Genomic DNA, 17,521 nt, shown 5'->3' on the forward strand with positions numbered 1-17,521 from the left:
CCAACACGCTCCTCACCCTTTACGGTATGCTCCAACAGAATAATAACGCGCTCTCCACCCTTTACGATACGCTCCAACGTGACTTAGTGCTAGGTGGGGTTCATATGAAGCTTACCTCTATGCGTCCTCTCATGTTTTACCACACATTGTATTAAAATCTAATGGACTGGTGCTAGGCGGAGTTCATATGAAGCTTATGTGGGATGGAGAGAGACTATTTTAATATCTAGAGAGAAAGACGATATAGAGAGAGAAACCATCTCAAATAGTTTACCAAATGGTACAAAATATTTCACATAGAAGGCTAGACTAGAAAGATTCATTTGTTAAACTTTTCCGAGTTCAAAATGCAGCTAAAAGGAAGAAAATGACAGACTACTACCAAAACCAAAAAGAGAGAGCGATCCATCCTCATTCATCCTTGACCTGTTCTCCTTCGGCAATTTTTGAATCCGTAGCAGCTCCTCCAACTGCCTTCGCAGCAACTTCGCCTGGAGGTGGATGGTCAAACTTGCACACAGCACCATATTTGCATGTTGCCGTTTTCATGTAAAATGGGCACACAGCTTCACCCTACAAGTTATTTCATCATCCTAAGAATTCAAAACGGAACCCATTGTTGTTTTTTCTGTTCTTTTTTTTCATAAGATTCCCAATAATCTTCAATGGAGAGAGCTTATTGATATATATGAGAATATTTGAGGTCTAAAAGAATAAAAGGAAAAGCAGGAAACAAGACCAGACTAAAAAATGTTAGAAGTTAAAAAAAGAAAAAGAAAAAAAAGATGAGATGAAGTATATGCTATAGTTCAAAACGAAATGCAACATCAGAGTGTTTAAAAAACTAATGATAATAACGGTCATTGCCTGAAAAGAAGACAGCAAGCAATCATATATAATTTTCTATGGAGCAAGGGGAAAAAAACTGTACCTCTCTTCTTGGAAGCCCCGCTAATGTGAGCTTTACAACTTGTTGAGGTACCTGCTGTGCAACAGCAGCAGTTGGTGCTGTCCTGTCTAAGGGATGGTGAAACTTGCATCTCTCACCAAATTTGCATTCTCCAAATTTCATATAGTACTGCACTACCCAACAATTTATACATGCGACAGTTAAAACTAGTAAGAACTAATGGAGAACGACCTTCCGAAAATACACCGAAGTACAGAACTGAAATTGCAAACTCCAATATTAAGTACTGTATCACCCTTCCATATCTCATAACTGGAAAGGTATGAAGATAAAATACAAGCATAAAAATCTAAAGAATTCAGAAGAAAAGAAAAGGACGCAAACTTGAATGGAGCAACAAACTTGCCCCACTCAGAAGATTAGGATCTGGAGGAAACGTCTATCCTCATTTACTTATTTGCACACTCAAGACAAAGCTATGACCAAATGGGTTGTCATTCAATTTGTAGCCATATGATTCGAGGGTTCAAGATGTAAAATTGTTTTAAAGAAAATGCCTTAAGAATTACTTTCAAAATGCAAGAGGAAAACAAACCATTTAATCCTTGAAAGAAAACAAGGGAAACTAGTTATTTCCTCGGATGCACTCAACTTTGAGAAAACAGCATCAAGTTGCAGACTGGATAATCGAAAACAAGATACACAAAAATACTCACATCACATGCTATCTGTCCAGGCCTCTGAGGATAAACGCTCACTCCCAACCCCAACTGCAATAGCATCACACCAGGAAAAGTATTTCAACATATATTTATTCATGGTGAGGAATGAATGACGACAACAATAACATGATCAAATAGATAAAGGGATATCCCTGAAATTATGATTAGAAAAAGAAGATTATCCTTCATTGTGTTTGCCTGAAAGGAATTTCCATTTACCGTTGTCTGAGCCATCCAAGGATCATGAGACAGAGCAGGAGGTGGAGTGTTAACAACTCCAAGGGGAAGAGTAGCAGCCAGAGGATTTATAACTGCAGCTGGTGTAGTAGTAGCTAGAGGGTTGGGATATGCATAATTTCCAAGGAAATATCAGATGTTTAGTCAATGCTTTCATCCAAGAGTACATAATGAAAGCCGCAAAGCTACACTAATTTTTAATACAAAAGATGACATACTTCTCCAGTCTGGATGATTAAAGCGGCAAGTGGCACCATATTTGCAGCTGCACAAACAGAAAAAATGTTTTTCAATGAACAAATAGATTGAAAAATAGAGCATACACAAAAGATGGATGCTAGCAATTATATGTAGCCATAGCTTTACTAGAAAAAGAAATTTTTAGCACACCTGCCAGTCTTCAGGTAGAACGGACAGTCGACTTCACCCTGAAAAAAATACACTCTCCACAATAAGAACCGTAGCAAACATGCTTTCTATCTATGTCATCTGCATTGAACAAAATATTGGTCTAGGCTCGCTTAATGTTTCCCGCCCTATACCATTCAAATGGCCAATGCGGTACAAGTGCATGCATTAAGAATAATCTATAGGCAAGAACTCACCAATCCAACTACAGAATCCATCACTGCATATATAAATATTGCCTAATACAATAAAAAACATTCTTGCATTCTTCACTATTGACCAAAAAAATCAACTTCCTATCCTTGCACATTCCCTTTCTTTTTTCATAAATATTAGTCTACAGGTATATCATAACATAGAGATATTTTTCTCTTACTATTAGTTCACAGCTGTATCATAACATAAGGTTGGAAAACAAACCATAGAAAGAATAGACAAATTATGCCATCGAAGATTATTTCACAGCAAATACTCCTGGAAGTCAACTACATTATTCAGCTAAAATAAACTGAGAGCAACCTTCAAACAAAGCAAGGCATCTAAGTTCAACAAAATGTACAATTAATCAACACAAAAAAAATAGATGCAATTCTATTACCGGTCTAATTGGCAGACCCTTGGAATTATGCAACAATGCTGGGGTAAAAGGAGTGAATGGCTTCACTTGTTGATCAGCTCCAACAACTGCTCCATCAACTTTAACAGATCCAGTCTGTTCTCCAGTTACAGAATCAGTTCCAGTCAAAGGCACAGGCCGATCTTTTGGATGGTGAAATTTGCAACTTGCACCAAACTTGCATATCCCAGTTTTCATGTAAAACTGGTGTAGATAAAACAACAGTGGGTAAAGTTACATTTATGACAGCCAGGAATTGAAACAAAGCTGGACCTGTTACATGCCCCATAAAGAAAGGGAATCTCACCGTACACTCAGGCTCTGACGGTCTTTCTGGAAGAGCAGTTATGATGGCACCCTATTGTAACGTCAAATAACAGCAGAACAGAATGTCATACACTATGATATATAGATACTTCAAAATGGGTGTCTTACGCTATAAAAGCACATGTAAACTCTCATATACATAAGATACATGTAAACTAAAAAAGACTAATTTAACAACTGCATTCATAGTATTATAAATGCATCACAGATTGCACAATGCTCTACTCTGAATAGAGGTCTAGGCAACTTACATCAGTATTCCCAACACTTGGGGACACATTTGAGGCTTCAACTTTATCCTTTGGATGGTTAAACTTGCATCTTTGACCAAACTTGCACTTCTGTGTCTTCATGAAGTACTGTATAAGTGGAAGAAAAATATAGAACCAGTATACACAAAAGAAAATTAGATAGTTTAAAGACAACCTAAGCAGAATAATCTTATGTTTTAATAAAGAAAAATATTATAAGAAAGAAAGAATTCTAAGTACAGGACAGTCGGGCTCCCCAGGCCTCTCTGGAAGCATGTCACTAACAGGAATAAGTGGGACCTGCAAAAGGGAAGATAAAATAAAAATCAACAGATCATTGTGCAAGACAAAACAGCATTAGGTTCAAATAAATGGGCCCCCATGTTAAAAAATAGCCAACAGTTGAAAATCCATCAATTGAAAAAGTCATCATCATCAACTATTGTACAGCTTTCTGAGTCTGGAATATCATGGTGCATTAAAAATTTAAAGTCATAGAGTCAACCTTTTCCGCAAAAAAAATTAAAGTCATACCTACCAATATAAAAAACCATGCCCTTTTGACCTGGCACCAAAATCACACATGCTTAAATTTAGCAGACCATAGGAAAATGAATAGTTTCGTTTCTATGAACTCCTTTCCAACTGGAAGACCGTTATGCATACCAACTCATATGCAGTAGAAGCCATGGCCCTGAACTCGGCCTCAGAGTGGGATCTTACTGTTAAATACTTTGTTTCATCCTTCTTTAACAGCCTCTCTCACATAGTTAGTAATCAGTATCACAATAGTAGGCCTCCTACCGTTTGAGCAATCAGCCGAAATCCGAAACCAAAAAGACCTTCAATTGTGTGGTTATCATTATGGTCATAAAAATGCCTTTTATGGATATTCATGTACCTCATTATATGTGTCCCAGCCAAGTGAACCTGCATAGATCATGGAAGAATAGACCGACAACACTCATGGGTGACATCCAACCAAGTGACACTAACTACTCATAAATATAAGCTCATGAACAAGCTCATTATAAGCTGCTCATGCCCTCAAAAGGTATGCCCATAAACAAACCAGGGTGGTATTTGATATTTATAAAGTGACATCATTTACTTGACAGTCATCTTCTCAATCTCCTAAAGCAAATCCATGGTGTACCTTTTCCTAGTGAAAACAAAAATATATCCGTACATGTTTCATGGAAGTAATTTTTCTCATCTAACTGCTCCCATGCCTTTAAAACAGCTTGTGGCTAACACAAGTAAATATCGATACCATTAAGGAAGGCAGGCTTAAATTTCAGGAGGTAATGATTCTCCTACACAAAGACTCCATGCAATTGTGGGATAGCAAGACATGACATATCTTTGAGAATTTCGTTGCCTTAGACTCCATATGTGGGGGTGAATTAATTCTCTTACACAAAGACTCCATGCAATTGTGGCATACCAAGAAATGAGATATCATAGAGAATTCCATTGGCTGAGACTCCATATGTGGGGTGAATTAACACTAAGTGTTTATAGATGTTAACAGACATAATTAAACTATATCCAACTGCCTAAATTTCTTGTTTCATTCTCATTCATTTTGTTTACAGTCACCATGTTATCCTTGAATCCATTATAAATAAATCCATCAAAAGCTTCAAGCTTGTTGCAATACTAGAAAACACTCATAATCATGAAAGCAAAGCTTCACAGTTAGTAACAACTGAACTCTATAGGAATCATGAAACATTGTCACAACTCGCAAGTATTTAAAAAAGAACTACATTAAATAATGTAAATATCTAACAAAAAATTACAAAAATCCTACTATATAAACATAAAATTCAAATGCACGCCTAATTTGTTCATGCAAAGCAAATAAGCCTCAATCACGTCAAATCAGTGTTGACAATTATATCCAGCAGCTTCCCTGGTGTACAACAGCTACACGATATAGCCTTCATACCACATATTCTTTGGGCGACTTCAAGCATAAAGCCTTTTGAATATGGGGCAAGTTCAAAAGAGATACCTATGAAACTAAACTAAAATTAAAATGAAGAAATGTCCCTACATAGCCACTTCATAAAGCCTTCTTACCGCAAATCTTCAGAAAATTTCAGCATACCCAATTTGGAGTAAGTTTGGGCCACCAGGCATGTTACTAATGAAACCAAATTCAAAATTAAGAAGAATAAAAGTTGCTAGATAGGAATCGGTTCATTCTTGCATCTTAAGCACTTTGGATTAAAAGACCAATCCACCAGATATACTAGTGTAAATGGAACATGTCTTTCCAACCCTCCTGTTTTTTTTTTTTGAGAATGTTAACTGATGCCTTTCCAACTCCTTACACTCAAGAAAAGACCATAAAAGGATCTGAAGTAATCACAATTCAATAAGATGCATATACTTAGTTTATAGTTAAGTTCCAAAACATGGATAATCACATATAGAAGCAGTATGACATTAACATATATACATGCTAGAACATTAACATACGCTTTGGCAGACCTAAAAAAAGTAAATATGTGAAGCTTAGGATAGCATATTTTGAAGTAGATAAACAATTGCACACTAGCACAATGGCTCTCCTATCCATCAAAAGTTATAACAATCAGCTGTCCGCCAAACCAGTAACAACATTCAGGAAAATATAAAGGACATGGTTTCTATGTAGCCAGCCTGCATATTGTAGAAATGCAGGTTTGGCAATAAATATATTTTTAAATATAATTTGATCCTAAATTTTAGAGAATATATAATCTTTAACATGGAGATCATGAATATGAAAAAAAAATTGAAAATTAGCAATAATAATTATATTAAGAAAACATTTGGATCGTTAGTTACAATTGTTTTTAGATGGACCACCTATTTGCATCCATCTTTAAGATGGAATCTTTATACCCCTGGACCGCATATTGTAGAAGTGCGGTCCCCGCATGAAACAATTTTCCAAATATAAAATATTAAATAATTTTATTGAAAATACATGCAAATACAGTAACGACTGGAAATTATTATAATATCATACTGACTAACCTTGTAATTCACATTCCCAAGGATACATATGATAGTATATAGGCAATACATCCGAAATTCAATTTGCATAAACTTCTAAAAAAGTAATCATCCTAATAAATAACTAAAACAGAATTATAAAAATATAATAAACAAAGCACACGAGTTAGATAAGTTAATGAAGTACTCTATAGTGAAACCATATTACAAAATGATAAAAAAATTCACCTCTTTCCAATCAGGGATTCCACCCTCAGGAACCCAAAAAGGATGGTCAAACTTGCAGCTATCTCCAAACTTACAGGTCCTAGTCAGCATATAGTAAGTACAATCTTTCTCTCCTGGTCGTTGTGGATAAACAGGCAGATTGCTTGCACTTTCAATCCTAGGGCGCTTGACCAAAGAATTTGTTGAATACATGGAGTCGCTTTGCCCAATAGTATTATAAGTTCCCAGAACATTCTGATGGTACAAAGCTATACATAGATAATAAAGAGAAAATTTGCCATAAGACAGCAGAAATTTACATTGTTCATAGTTTAAAATATTTAAAATAATAACCATACACCATAATCAGAGGCTGTACAAACTACAAAGTTCAAATATACAACATAGAACCATAAGTAGTATCAAACACTATACGTCAAATAGAGGGATAGATACAAAAAATGAGAGTCCAAGGGCAAGTGATTCTCAGTAATTAATTATAACAGTAAATTATAAGAATATAATGCACGCAAGGTAGTAATAATCTAAAGGTAATTTAAATTATATGATAGCATCCATTATAGGCTCCCACCAAGAAAACACCAAGAAAATGTGATACCATGCATCCTCCAAATATATTTACCAAGACTTTTGAGATGAGCATCAGCTTAAGGTGCATAATATTTCGGTTATAGGGTAGACTAGAGGCAACTCAGGCAAAGGTTCTCAAAGGTGCTAGACCAATGTGTCGGGCAACAAGTGGTGGATGCTGGAGAAATCCAGCAATAGATAGCTTTAACCTAAGGTGATGAGCATCAACTTAAGGTGCATAATGTTTCGGTTATAGGGTAGACCAGAGGCAACTCAGGCAAAGGTTCTCAAGGGTGCTAGACCAATGTGTCGGGCAACAAGTGGTGGATGCTGGAGCAATCCAGCAATAGATAGCTTTAACCTAAGGTGATGTACATCGTGAGGCATACAACTCTGACCTCAGTGAAATGATGACAATTAAAGAACAACACAAGGCACCCTATATCCCAGGCGAAGCTATAACGAATGTATATCAAATTTATGTAAAAAAATGGATACCCGATTATCAATTGTGTAATATGGAGCAAGGTTATTAAGGCCAGACAAAAACCATCCTGTTTCAAATAGGGAACGTCCAAAATGATGCCATGCCCCTTCTGATCGGTCCAAGGCCCCTGAACTGTCATGTCCATGAAAGCAGCATCAAACCGGATAAAATCCAAATTGATGCCAGGACATCCATTTTACTGGTCCAGATCTAACCACCCAGTCCCAAACTCCCGATATAGGTTTGGTTGCTTCTTTCATGCCTTTGTTCTCTCTCTCTATATAATATATATATATATATATATATATATATATATATATGAAAATCCCTGCCACAGAATATGAAATTCTAGGGTTTAGCTAGCAAAAGCAACTCCACCTCAAGGTAAGGAGCAACCTCACCATTGCCTTCTCAGCATTTGCTAACTATATGAAGTAACCCCAATAAACCCCAAATGCAACAAAGCATTGAAAGAATTGCATTTCCCAAAACCAGGGTCCAAGAAGCCCAACTTACACATCAACTACAGCCAAAAAGTGATTATAACGGAAGTGGCTATATTAATAAATCTTAAGCTTCTAATAGATCTAAATATAAGGCAACTTAGATATGCACGTACTACACAGATAGTCAAGCAAACTAATATGTTTTTGTCAGTTAAAATTATTCCTTACAATAATTCATTACAACTGATTTCCTCCAATGAGGCTAATCAATGAAAAACATAGAATCTTGAACCTTGGATATCCATGAAAACACCAGATAATGAAGCCAAAATGGCAAACCCATATGAATGGTAGTAAATTTATTAACAAAAATAACAAGTAAAAGATTACAAAATTAATGAAAAAGTAAAGGTATAGTCAACTTAATAAGAAAAAATGAAAAAATAAAAGCTTACAAAGATCACACTGTTCACATAGGTTGGCCACGTATACTACGCGATCTCAATAGCTTCCTTGCGTAGCTGGCCATAAGACAGCTTCATCTAAAACGAGAAACAGGGATAATAGCTATATTTTGACGTAAAGCACAGACACAAACAACAACAGCTCATCTATTGGTGAGCATGTATGCTCGATTTCCTTCTCAAATGAGTATGTTTGTTATATTTTCTCTTGACCTTTCAGTGCAAATAGACCTAGTGAAATAGCATTATAAGCATAATGAGTTCTATGTAAGCTTTCATATCATAATTTCCACGCATTATGTGTACCATAGACATCTTTTCTCGAACATAAATTTGCCTCGGGGACCCCTCCCTCCACACCCAAAAATATACAAGAAGAATTGTAAAACATACAATCTTGGACCAATGGAAATTACATATAAAAAAATATAAAAAATAAATAAAAATTAAAAAAAGAAAAGAAAAAGGCTACCACTTGCGTGCCCAATCATATGAAATTATGACCAACAAGCACGAGCAATAGAAATATCACTCTTTTCCCCGAAATGAATTACAATGACCAAATTCACAACACATACCATCCCATAAGAGATTTTATTCAAGAAATAAACGTAAACCAACAGAAGAACAGTCATCAAACAGAAAGTTAAGGGCCAATTTGGAAACTGACTCGTGATTTGGTCATTCGGTTATTCACCAAGGGACACAATGTGGCTTCTACAAGTGGTTATTCACAAAGGGACACAATGAGGCGATATTCAAAATACCACCCGAACAGAACCAAAATGCATTTTGGGGCAGTTTCACAATTGTGTATTCCATTCATTTTGCTCTAATAGAATTCAAACCATGACATGGAAGATCCAGCTCCAATTTTTGGCTTTCCTAAACAATTACCTAAACTGTACTTCAATTTTTATTGAAGAAATGATTAGAAAAAAAATTATGAATCAGAAATAAACTTATATCTATTTTCCGATCAAATAAAACCCAATATCCGCTCATTCCAAATCCTGAACTTTCACTACTTCTCCTCATCTTTCTCCTATTTTCCCCCAATTTTCCCCAATAAATCACTTCTGTATGTTTTTTTTTAATACTAAATTATTTGAAGCATGGTTTCCAAATAAATTATTTTAATAAGGTTTTTATTCTAATACCAATTTTCCCCAATAAATCACTTCCTGCATTGTTTGAGGCATAAAGAAAGACATCCACAGAATTGTTTGAGGCATAAAGAAAGACATCCACAGACAGGAAAAAAAACAGAAAATCACAAAAAGTATACCCAGATACAATTGTTACAAAATTGAGGAATATAGCCCAATAACTCTAAATCAGAATCACCTAATGATATTCAAATTTACTAGAAGTATACACCAACTACCTACCGTCTAAGAGTTTTCAGAAGGCATTATAAAATAAGAAGACAGCAGAAAGACCAAGAATACAATTCATCGAGATATCAATTCAAAAGAAATCCAAGATAAAAGAGTAACAATATAAAGCCCAGAATCCCTAACCATCCTTAGAACATATCTTCACTTGGACGCCTTAAAATCGATATATCCATTCAAAAGAAATCGCAGCGGAAAGATAAAAGTGTAACAATATCAAAAAATCCCTAACCAACCTTAGAACGTACCTTCAGTTGGACGCTTCAAACCAGCAACCGAGTGATCCACAGAGCTATTTGGCAAAATCCCGAGTGTTTCTCCACCAACCCGTGACGGTTGTGTATACAGAGAAGCTCCAGACAGGCGGCTTGCGGTAAAAGTATCAGTACCAGAGAACCTCAAGCTATCTGACTGGTTCAAAAACGCAGACCCTTTATCCAGAGAATACCTTGATGGATCTGAACCAGTAATGGTATCAGTGCCCATGTATCGATTAGAACCGAGTAGAGACGCATCAGATGAGTAAGGATCCGCAATGTAGTTCGTAGAAAGCCTTGAAGAATAGAGACTCGAAAGGCTGCTTCCTCCATATGAACTGTAAGTCTGGTTAGCCATGCCTGTCTGCAAATACAAACCTAGAAAAACCCTTTAGAAACCCTAAAATGGAGACAAGTGATTTAATACGAATGGCTCTTTATTCTTCTTTCGCTTTTTCGAACGTAAAATTTACTTTTCGGGGCCTTCAGGGGATAGCGGAAAAAATACGCGCTTTCGTATTCCCGAAAAAGAAACTACACCGTACTTCGCATGACCGCAGGGACACCTCGTAAGCATATCTTCGCCATCCAATGGCTGATTTGACCGTCACAGAGTGGTAATAGAGGCCATGGGTCCTAAAACAAGGAATACGATTATCTCAAAGGGCATGGCTTCTATTAGGCTCCAACATTAAACAATGCGTATCTTTAAATTTTAGCTGTAAATTTGTTTTAAGATTATTTGAAAATCTATTTTTTATATCTAATTAAAATATTTTTAAACTTAAGAAATAGTCAAAATCAAATAGCACGATGCATTATTTTTGGGACTCAAAATGTGTTTTTTTTTTTTTATATTTATACATCTTAATGTCAAGATGATCAATTAAAGCGTTTTTCAACATTAAAACAACCATTTCCAATGGATTTTTAATATGCATATTTAATTCTACATTTTAAGGTTGCAGCCATATATAAACTCTCAATTTTCAATAAAGAAATGACTAGCTTATATAAAAAGACACCGTTTCTATGCGGCCAGCCTGCACATTGTAGAAATGTGGGCTTGGCAATAAATATATTTTTAAATATAATTTGATCTTAATTTTTAAAAATATATAATCTTTAACATAGAGATCACGAATATAAAAAAGAAAAAATTGAAAACTAGAAATAATTATTATATTAAAAAAATATTTAGACTGTTAGTTACATTTATTTTTAGATGGGCCACCTATTTGTATCCATCTTTAAGATAGATACTTTATACCAAGGGACCGCATATTGTAGAAATCAATATGGTTTTTAAAAATCAATATGGTTTTTCCCATATAAAAATCAATATGGTTTTTAAGGAATGGCGTAGGAGACAAAGCATCATCCCTTTTACCAAATAATTGAGGTTGGCTATATAAATTCTGATCCATCATTCTCCTTTATTAAGAACCATGTTCTTAGTGAGGCCATGAGTCCCTATATTTTTTTCTACTGCTGCCAACTATGTCTTTTTTGGCATATATCCTTTGTCTTCTTTTAGCTTTCTACTTGAACTAGCCCGCACCTCCTATAGGTGATATATTGGATTGACGTTGCATATGATCCACTTAAGTCTACTTTATCTCATCTTATGATTTGTTGGCTTCACCCTTAAATTCTCTTGAATGTGTAAAACCTTAATTACAACTATCAAACAACAAAGGTAAAGTAGGATTGAGAAAAAAAAATCAAATGGCATAATCGGCACTCTTTAAGTTTAGTTCGTATGGAAAATAGTTCTATGTAAACATTTGATACAACATGAAAATCTTGCTATGAAAGTATTTTCACACAAAAAAACTCTTTCAGATAACTAAGTGTGGGAGTTTTTTCATACTAGTAAGTTCCAATACATTTTTTTAGCATCAATTGTCAACCATTTGCTGAAAGAAACTCCCGCACCAAATTATATAAAGGAATTTTTTCATGTAAAAATACTTTCCCAAAATACTTTCACGCGTACCGTGCCCAAAATGTTTTATATTTGGTTTGTATTGTTAACGTGTGAAAATAATCAAGCAGGGAAGGCTTTACTATAAAATAGCCTCATCCATGTGAAAACATTTCCTTGCTCATGAGTTACGCAAATACTTCTCGAGCTTCCTTTTCATCGGCACCCCAAATAAAATTATTAAATATTCCCTTCTCCACTGAGGGGACCGAGGAAGAGGGAGGGATCATGTTAACCCAACATGCTTGATCTCTCAAACCAACAACCACAACTACTGAGGTCCTCTCTCTCTCAAATGTAGAATTAAGGTGCACCTCAAATATCCATCAAAATGATCATTTTGTTATTGATCAAAATGTATGGATATGAAAAAACAAAAAAGATTTCGAGTATTAAAAATAGGACACCTTGCAATTTATTATCAGGACCGTTCATTTTCAATATTTTCATTTGTTTATAGATCGACTTTATTTGAATTATTTCTGAAATTTTAAATTTTATAGTTAGAGATAAAAATAGATTTTAAAGTCATCCTAAAAAATTTTAACACCAAAATTACATCTTGTAATAAAATTTAGAGGTGCGCCTTTGATTGTTTAAAGTTGCAACCTTATGCAAACCATACCCATATATAAATAAATGAGCCGGCTTACTATTAAAAATCTTGTCCATTAAATTTCCTTAAGCTGCCTTACTTGATTAGACAATCATTCATCTTACGCAATCCAGTATATTGGTACTTATGAACCGTTTAAAGTCAAAACAAAACAGAGGGTGTTCTCTTGAACTTTGAAGTTTCTTAAAATGATGTTATTGTTGCAGCGTTCATCCATTTGATTGGGAGAACTTTGGATTATGTACGTCTTAACTAATCTCTTCTTCATCCACGTAGATCACCCGCCACGGGAGAATTGAAAAGCCCTTGACCCCCTCAATGCTGCACAAATTCTTACATACCGTAAAAGCATTTTAACATGATGCATCAAAACTCTACAATAGTTCTGTATTAGTGAAATGTTCTTGATTTTCTTTATTTATTTTCTCAAAGTATGGTGGATTGATATACATACTGATAGAATGCATGACTTGACTTTGATGATATACCTTTTTATTTTTATTTTGGTGGCTGAGCATGGATTGGTAGATTTTCGCATATATTATTGAAATTCATTGAAATTTACAGGTGAATTTAAAGAAATTTACAATTTAGACATGTGCTAATGTGCAACCTCGTGCTTGAAGTTCTTTTCTAAAAGCTATTGAGTGTCCGATATTGCTTAATATGGATATTCATGTATAAAATTGTATGCTGCTATGTGTGGTCACTAATTTTTATTTGGTTTTTTGAGTGCACCAGCAGAGCCCTCTTTTTCGTTGGTTTGTGGAACTAATTGAGCTGCTCAGCACTACCAGACTTGCTAATGCTTGATTGAATAGATGAATAGTTAAAGAGAGAGAGAAGAGGGGGCTTGCTTGAGTTTAGAGTGAGGTTACACCAAATCCTTCTTTCTCAAGATGGCTAAGAAAATTAGATTTAATCCTATAATTGTACATCTTTTGATATGTAAGCAACCCAAACACTCGGAATAAATTAGTTTTTGCCCAAAAATTAGGGCAAATACGGATCACAAAAAAATTAAGAAAGTTCAATAATCATGAATAATTTAGATTTGGCTCAAAAAATGGAGTGAACAATTCAGATATGTAAATATGACAGTCGATAAAATTATAATTTACAGTTATTGCAAGGATACATCAAAGTCATTGAACAATGATCTTATGTCTTTATATAGTATCATTTAGGTCCTATTTGACAATTTTTTTATCGATATTTACATTAAATGCAACAATAATGCTTTATTTGTTGTCCGGAACACGAAACATACACCAATGTTATGGGAAGCATGAAACCAAATAATAGAAACACAACTAAACACAACAACTGTATTAAGAAACGATAAGGCTTGTAACACAAAGCATATGCTTACTGTTAAAAAAAATTCCTCAGTATAGGATCACCAATTAGCACACAAGAACCCAAAAATGTGAAACAATAGTCCGCCCAAATTTTTATGTTGTATCTATGAAATAACAAAAATTCAAAAATTTGATATTAATCAAACTTACATATATAAAGAGAGAGAGAGTAGAAGGAGGCTTGCCAATATTGGACAATGCATGCAAGCAGTATTCGACCTGAACTCCTAGTCACCAATTGCCTAAATCTTTAATTATGATGGAATCTCTCTCTATTCATCTTTGTAATCATGCTCTTGGTTTAGAGAAAATGAAGATTTTTCATTGGATTTATATTTCTCGAAGTATATGGTTATCTTGGGCGAGTTTTTTTATTCTAGAATACGTTGGTAGTGTTTGTTATTTTTTATTTCAGTTTTTTCCATACAATTTTCTTAAAGGAATATTTTGGTAAGAGAAAATTTATATAAAAAAAATTCTATAAATCAGAAGTATTAATTTATTCCCATTTTTAATGTGCGTATCTCAAAACCAATATTCGTAGATATCAAATCAATTTGAACAACAGGGAAATTGTAAGAAGATTTTTAAAAAAATTTTTGTTGAAAAGTACAAGATACACATTTGAGTTCCATAAAAAAACTATATTTTGAAAATCTTTTGAAAACCAGAAATTTTGATCTGATTTCAAAAAATTATGAGATTTTTGGAAAAAATTATATTCTAATAAGAGAGTTGTAATCTACACACACTCTCTCTCTAGTTATATAATAAGTGAGTGAAAATCAAGAGCTTGTTTTACACATAATTCTATTGTAATTCTAGTGTTATAAACATCTTGAAACCTGAAGGCGATTCTCATGCAATGCATATATATTTCAATCAATGATGTGTAAGTGCATATAAATGCACATTACTATATTTGAATCGATCTGCTATTCATGCATGGAGTCTCTGAAGTCTAAAGTATAAGGTCCCAACATCATATAGGAATCATGAACTCATCTCGATGACTTAGTGATCTCAAAAAAGTAGAATCAAACTACAAACTTCACACACAAAATCTAGTGAAGATTGAATACTTTTCAGGTCAACCCATTTAACTCCTAGTACATCAAATATGGTTCATCGCTTCATCTTTGTTTCTTTGATCACATACTCCATGTTTAAGAGCAACACGTACTTGGGTGTTTGGTCTTCATGTCTAAAAAATATTTCTCTGCACAATTGTGAATCTTTCCTCTAAGAGGCATGTCAGGTCTAGAATCTAAAGGGCACCACATAACAATTGTCTCGATGAGGAGAAACGAAAAGCAAAAAGAGAATTGGTAACTGCTTCATGAAGACATTTTCTTCAAGTTTGACAAACGATAAATGTCTAATACATAATTTGAATCAAATGTTCGTTTATGGTCCTCTTGACATTTAAACAATATAGTGTGAAACCCAACTTACTACCAAACATTTCACGTTTTCTTCATCATGAAAGAGAACTTGCACAAAGGTAGTTTTTGCATTAATTACATTTCCCAATATATAAAGATGCCTCTAGACATCCTCCCAGTATCCAAAAAGGCATCACATACGTGAGATGCTTAGAAAACGAAGGACACCAATAAATTATGCTTGACAAAATACAACAAGAATTAAGCCAACTAATAAAGCTAAAATACAATCCGCTACCCAACAGGAGTTTGCACTGTTGAAATGGTACCCCCAAGTTACCAGCATATTCATCAAAGATAAATATGAGCTAACATCCAAGTAGCTGAGCCCTTAGAACAGTTCTCTATACCTTGTATTAACTATGTTTCTTTAACCTTTTAATCTCATTGATGGCATTCACGTCTTTAGTACTCTTCTCACTCATGTCTTTAGTACTCTTTTCACATGTACATATTGTCTTGTTGAGGCATTGCCCAGATGAAGCAATGTGGAAACCGATCTTGCCTTTCCACTCCTTGATTTGTCTCCCACTCCACATAGAGGAGTTGGACATTGACAAAACTAAGTTTGCATTGTTTCTATCTAATTCAAAGACTACGTGATAATAGGACCCACCTTACTCTCAACATCCAACATCAAGCTAAATATTGCATGCCCAGGTAACTTCATAGACCAATCCCTGAACTCCCACCAACCCACATAGGAAAAGTCCACCACTTAAGATATCTTAAAAACTTCTACATGATCAGATTCCCATCAATCTTATTACTGTAATTTATCTCATACTCCACACGAAGGAGTTGAACATTGACAAAACTAAGTTTGCATTGGATCTATCTAGTTCAAAGACTACATGATAATAGGACCCCACCTCACTCCCAATATCCAATATCAAGCTAAATATCGCATGCCTGGGTAACTGCACAGACCCATTCCTGAACTCCCACCAACCCACATATGTAAAAGCTCACCACCTAAAATATCTTTAAAAGCTTCTACATGATCAGATTCACATTGATCTTATTGCAGCGAAAAAGAGAAATTCACATGGCTAATATTCATATTCTTGAAAAACTCTGGTCAAGATTAACAGAAGCATCATCCAATCCAATGTTGAACAATAATAGAAGGCTTTTTGTATGGAGCAATCTCATGAGATAGACTACTTCCTGTATGTTGTTACCATTCTTGGTCTCTAGTCGATATGTCAGCCCCATACATATGTTGAATCGATGACATGTAAGTTGCCAACAACCCCATCTTCCATGAGTTAATCATACACATTTCAATTGTTAATGAAAACATAACAGAACAACCATCTGGTATGCTACTGATATGGCATTAAATTTAATGGTTTCTTAATAGTTAGGTGCTACTTCAATTATCTGTATAATTCGAAGGGTGCATTGGTCATATATTATGTTAATATAACTCAACGGGCATTAATATATTATTTGTTAGTATTTGTTGGATTGAATGCTTCATTCAGCGAGAGGAAATCCACTTAAAAAGCTCTTTTCCAAATACCTTTTCTCAATTCAATTGTTACCAGGCATATAACAAGAATGAAACTTATGCTTAATCCACAGAAATATAGTCGCAAACATATAAGAAACAAAGCAAGATCAAATATTAATTCAACTATAAACCTAGTGTCTATCTGTGAACAAAACAAAATGAGAACCTCCATAATCTTTGGACATACAAAGAAATAGCTACAGCCACAATAGTATCTACCTTATCACTTTGTTTCCCACCAGCATGTTGATACAATTTTGG

At 34.6% G+C, this 17,521-nt stretch overlaps 1 protein-coding gene across 4 annotated transcripts; it reads right to left on the minus strand.

The window, feature by feature from the left end:
* Nucleotides 1-246: 246 nt before the first annotated feature.
* LOC18425865 (zinc finger CCCH domain-containing protein 37) lies at nucleotides 247-10,745 on the minus strand. Of its 4 annotated transcripts, none has more exons than XM_006830405.4 (12): nucleotides 10,324-10,745; nucleotides 6,712-6,959; nucleotides 3,712-3,771; nucleotides 3,472-3,579; nucleotides 3,201-3,251; nucleotides 2,876-3,097; nucleotides 2,260-2,297; nucleotides 2,088-2,134; nucleotides 1,852-1,964; nucleotides 1,627-1,680; nucleotides 932-1,078; nucleotides 247-573 (listed from the first exon to the last, which is right to left on the minus strand). In XM_006830405.4, exons 1-12 carry the CDS (start codon nucleotides 10,688-10,690, stop codon nucleotides 412-414), a joined length of 1,617 nt encoding a protein of 538 aa, XP_006830468.1. In that variant the 5' UTR covers nucleotides 10,691-10,745; the 3' UTR covers nucleotides 247-411. The 4 variants fall into 4 exon arrangements, with proteins under 4 accessions (XP_006830468.1, XP_088716075.1, XP_088716077.1 ...); XM_088859949.1 differs by having other exon boundaries at nucleotides 1,852-1,979; XM_088859951.1 differs by lacking the exon at nucleotides 6,712-6,959.
* Nucleotides 10,746-17,521: the final 6,776 nt, after the last annotated feature.

This window comes from Amborella trichopoda, chromosome 2, assembly GCF_054954075.1.
Source record: "Amborella trichopoda isolate Santa Cruz 75 chromosome 2, AtrichopodaSantaCruz75HAP2 v2.0, whole genome shotgun sequence".
NCBI lineage: Eukaryota > Viridiplantae > Streptophyta > Magnoliopsida > Amborellales > Amborellaceae > Amborella > Amborella trichopoda.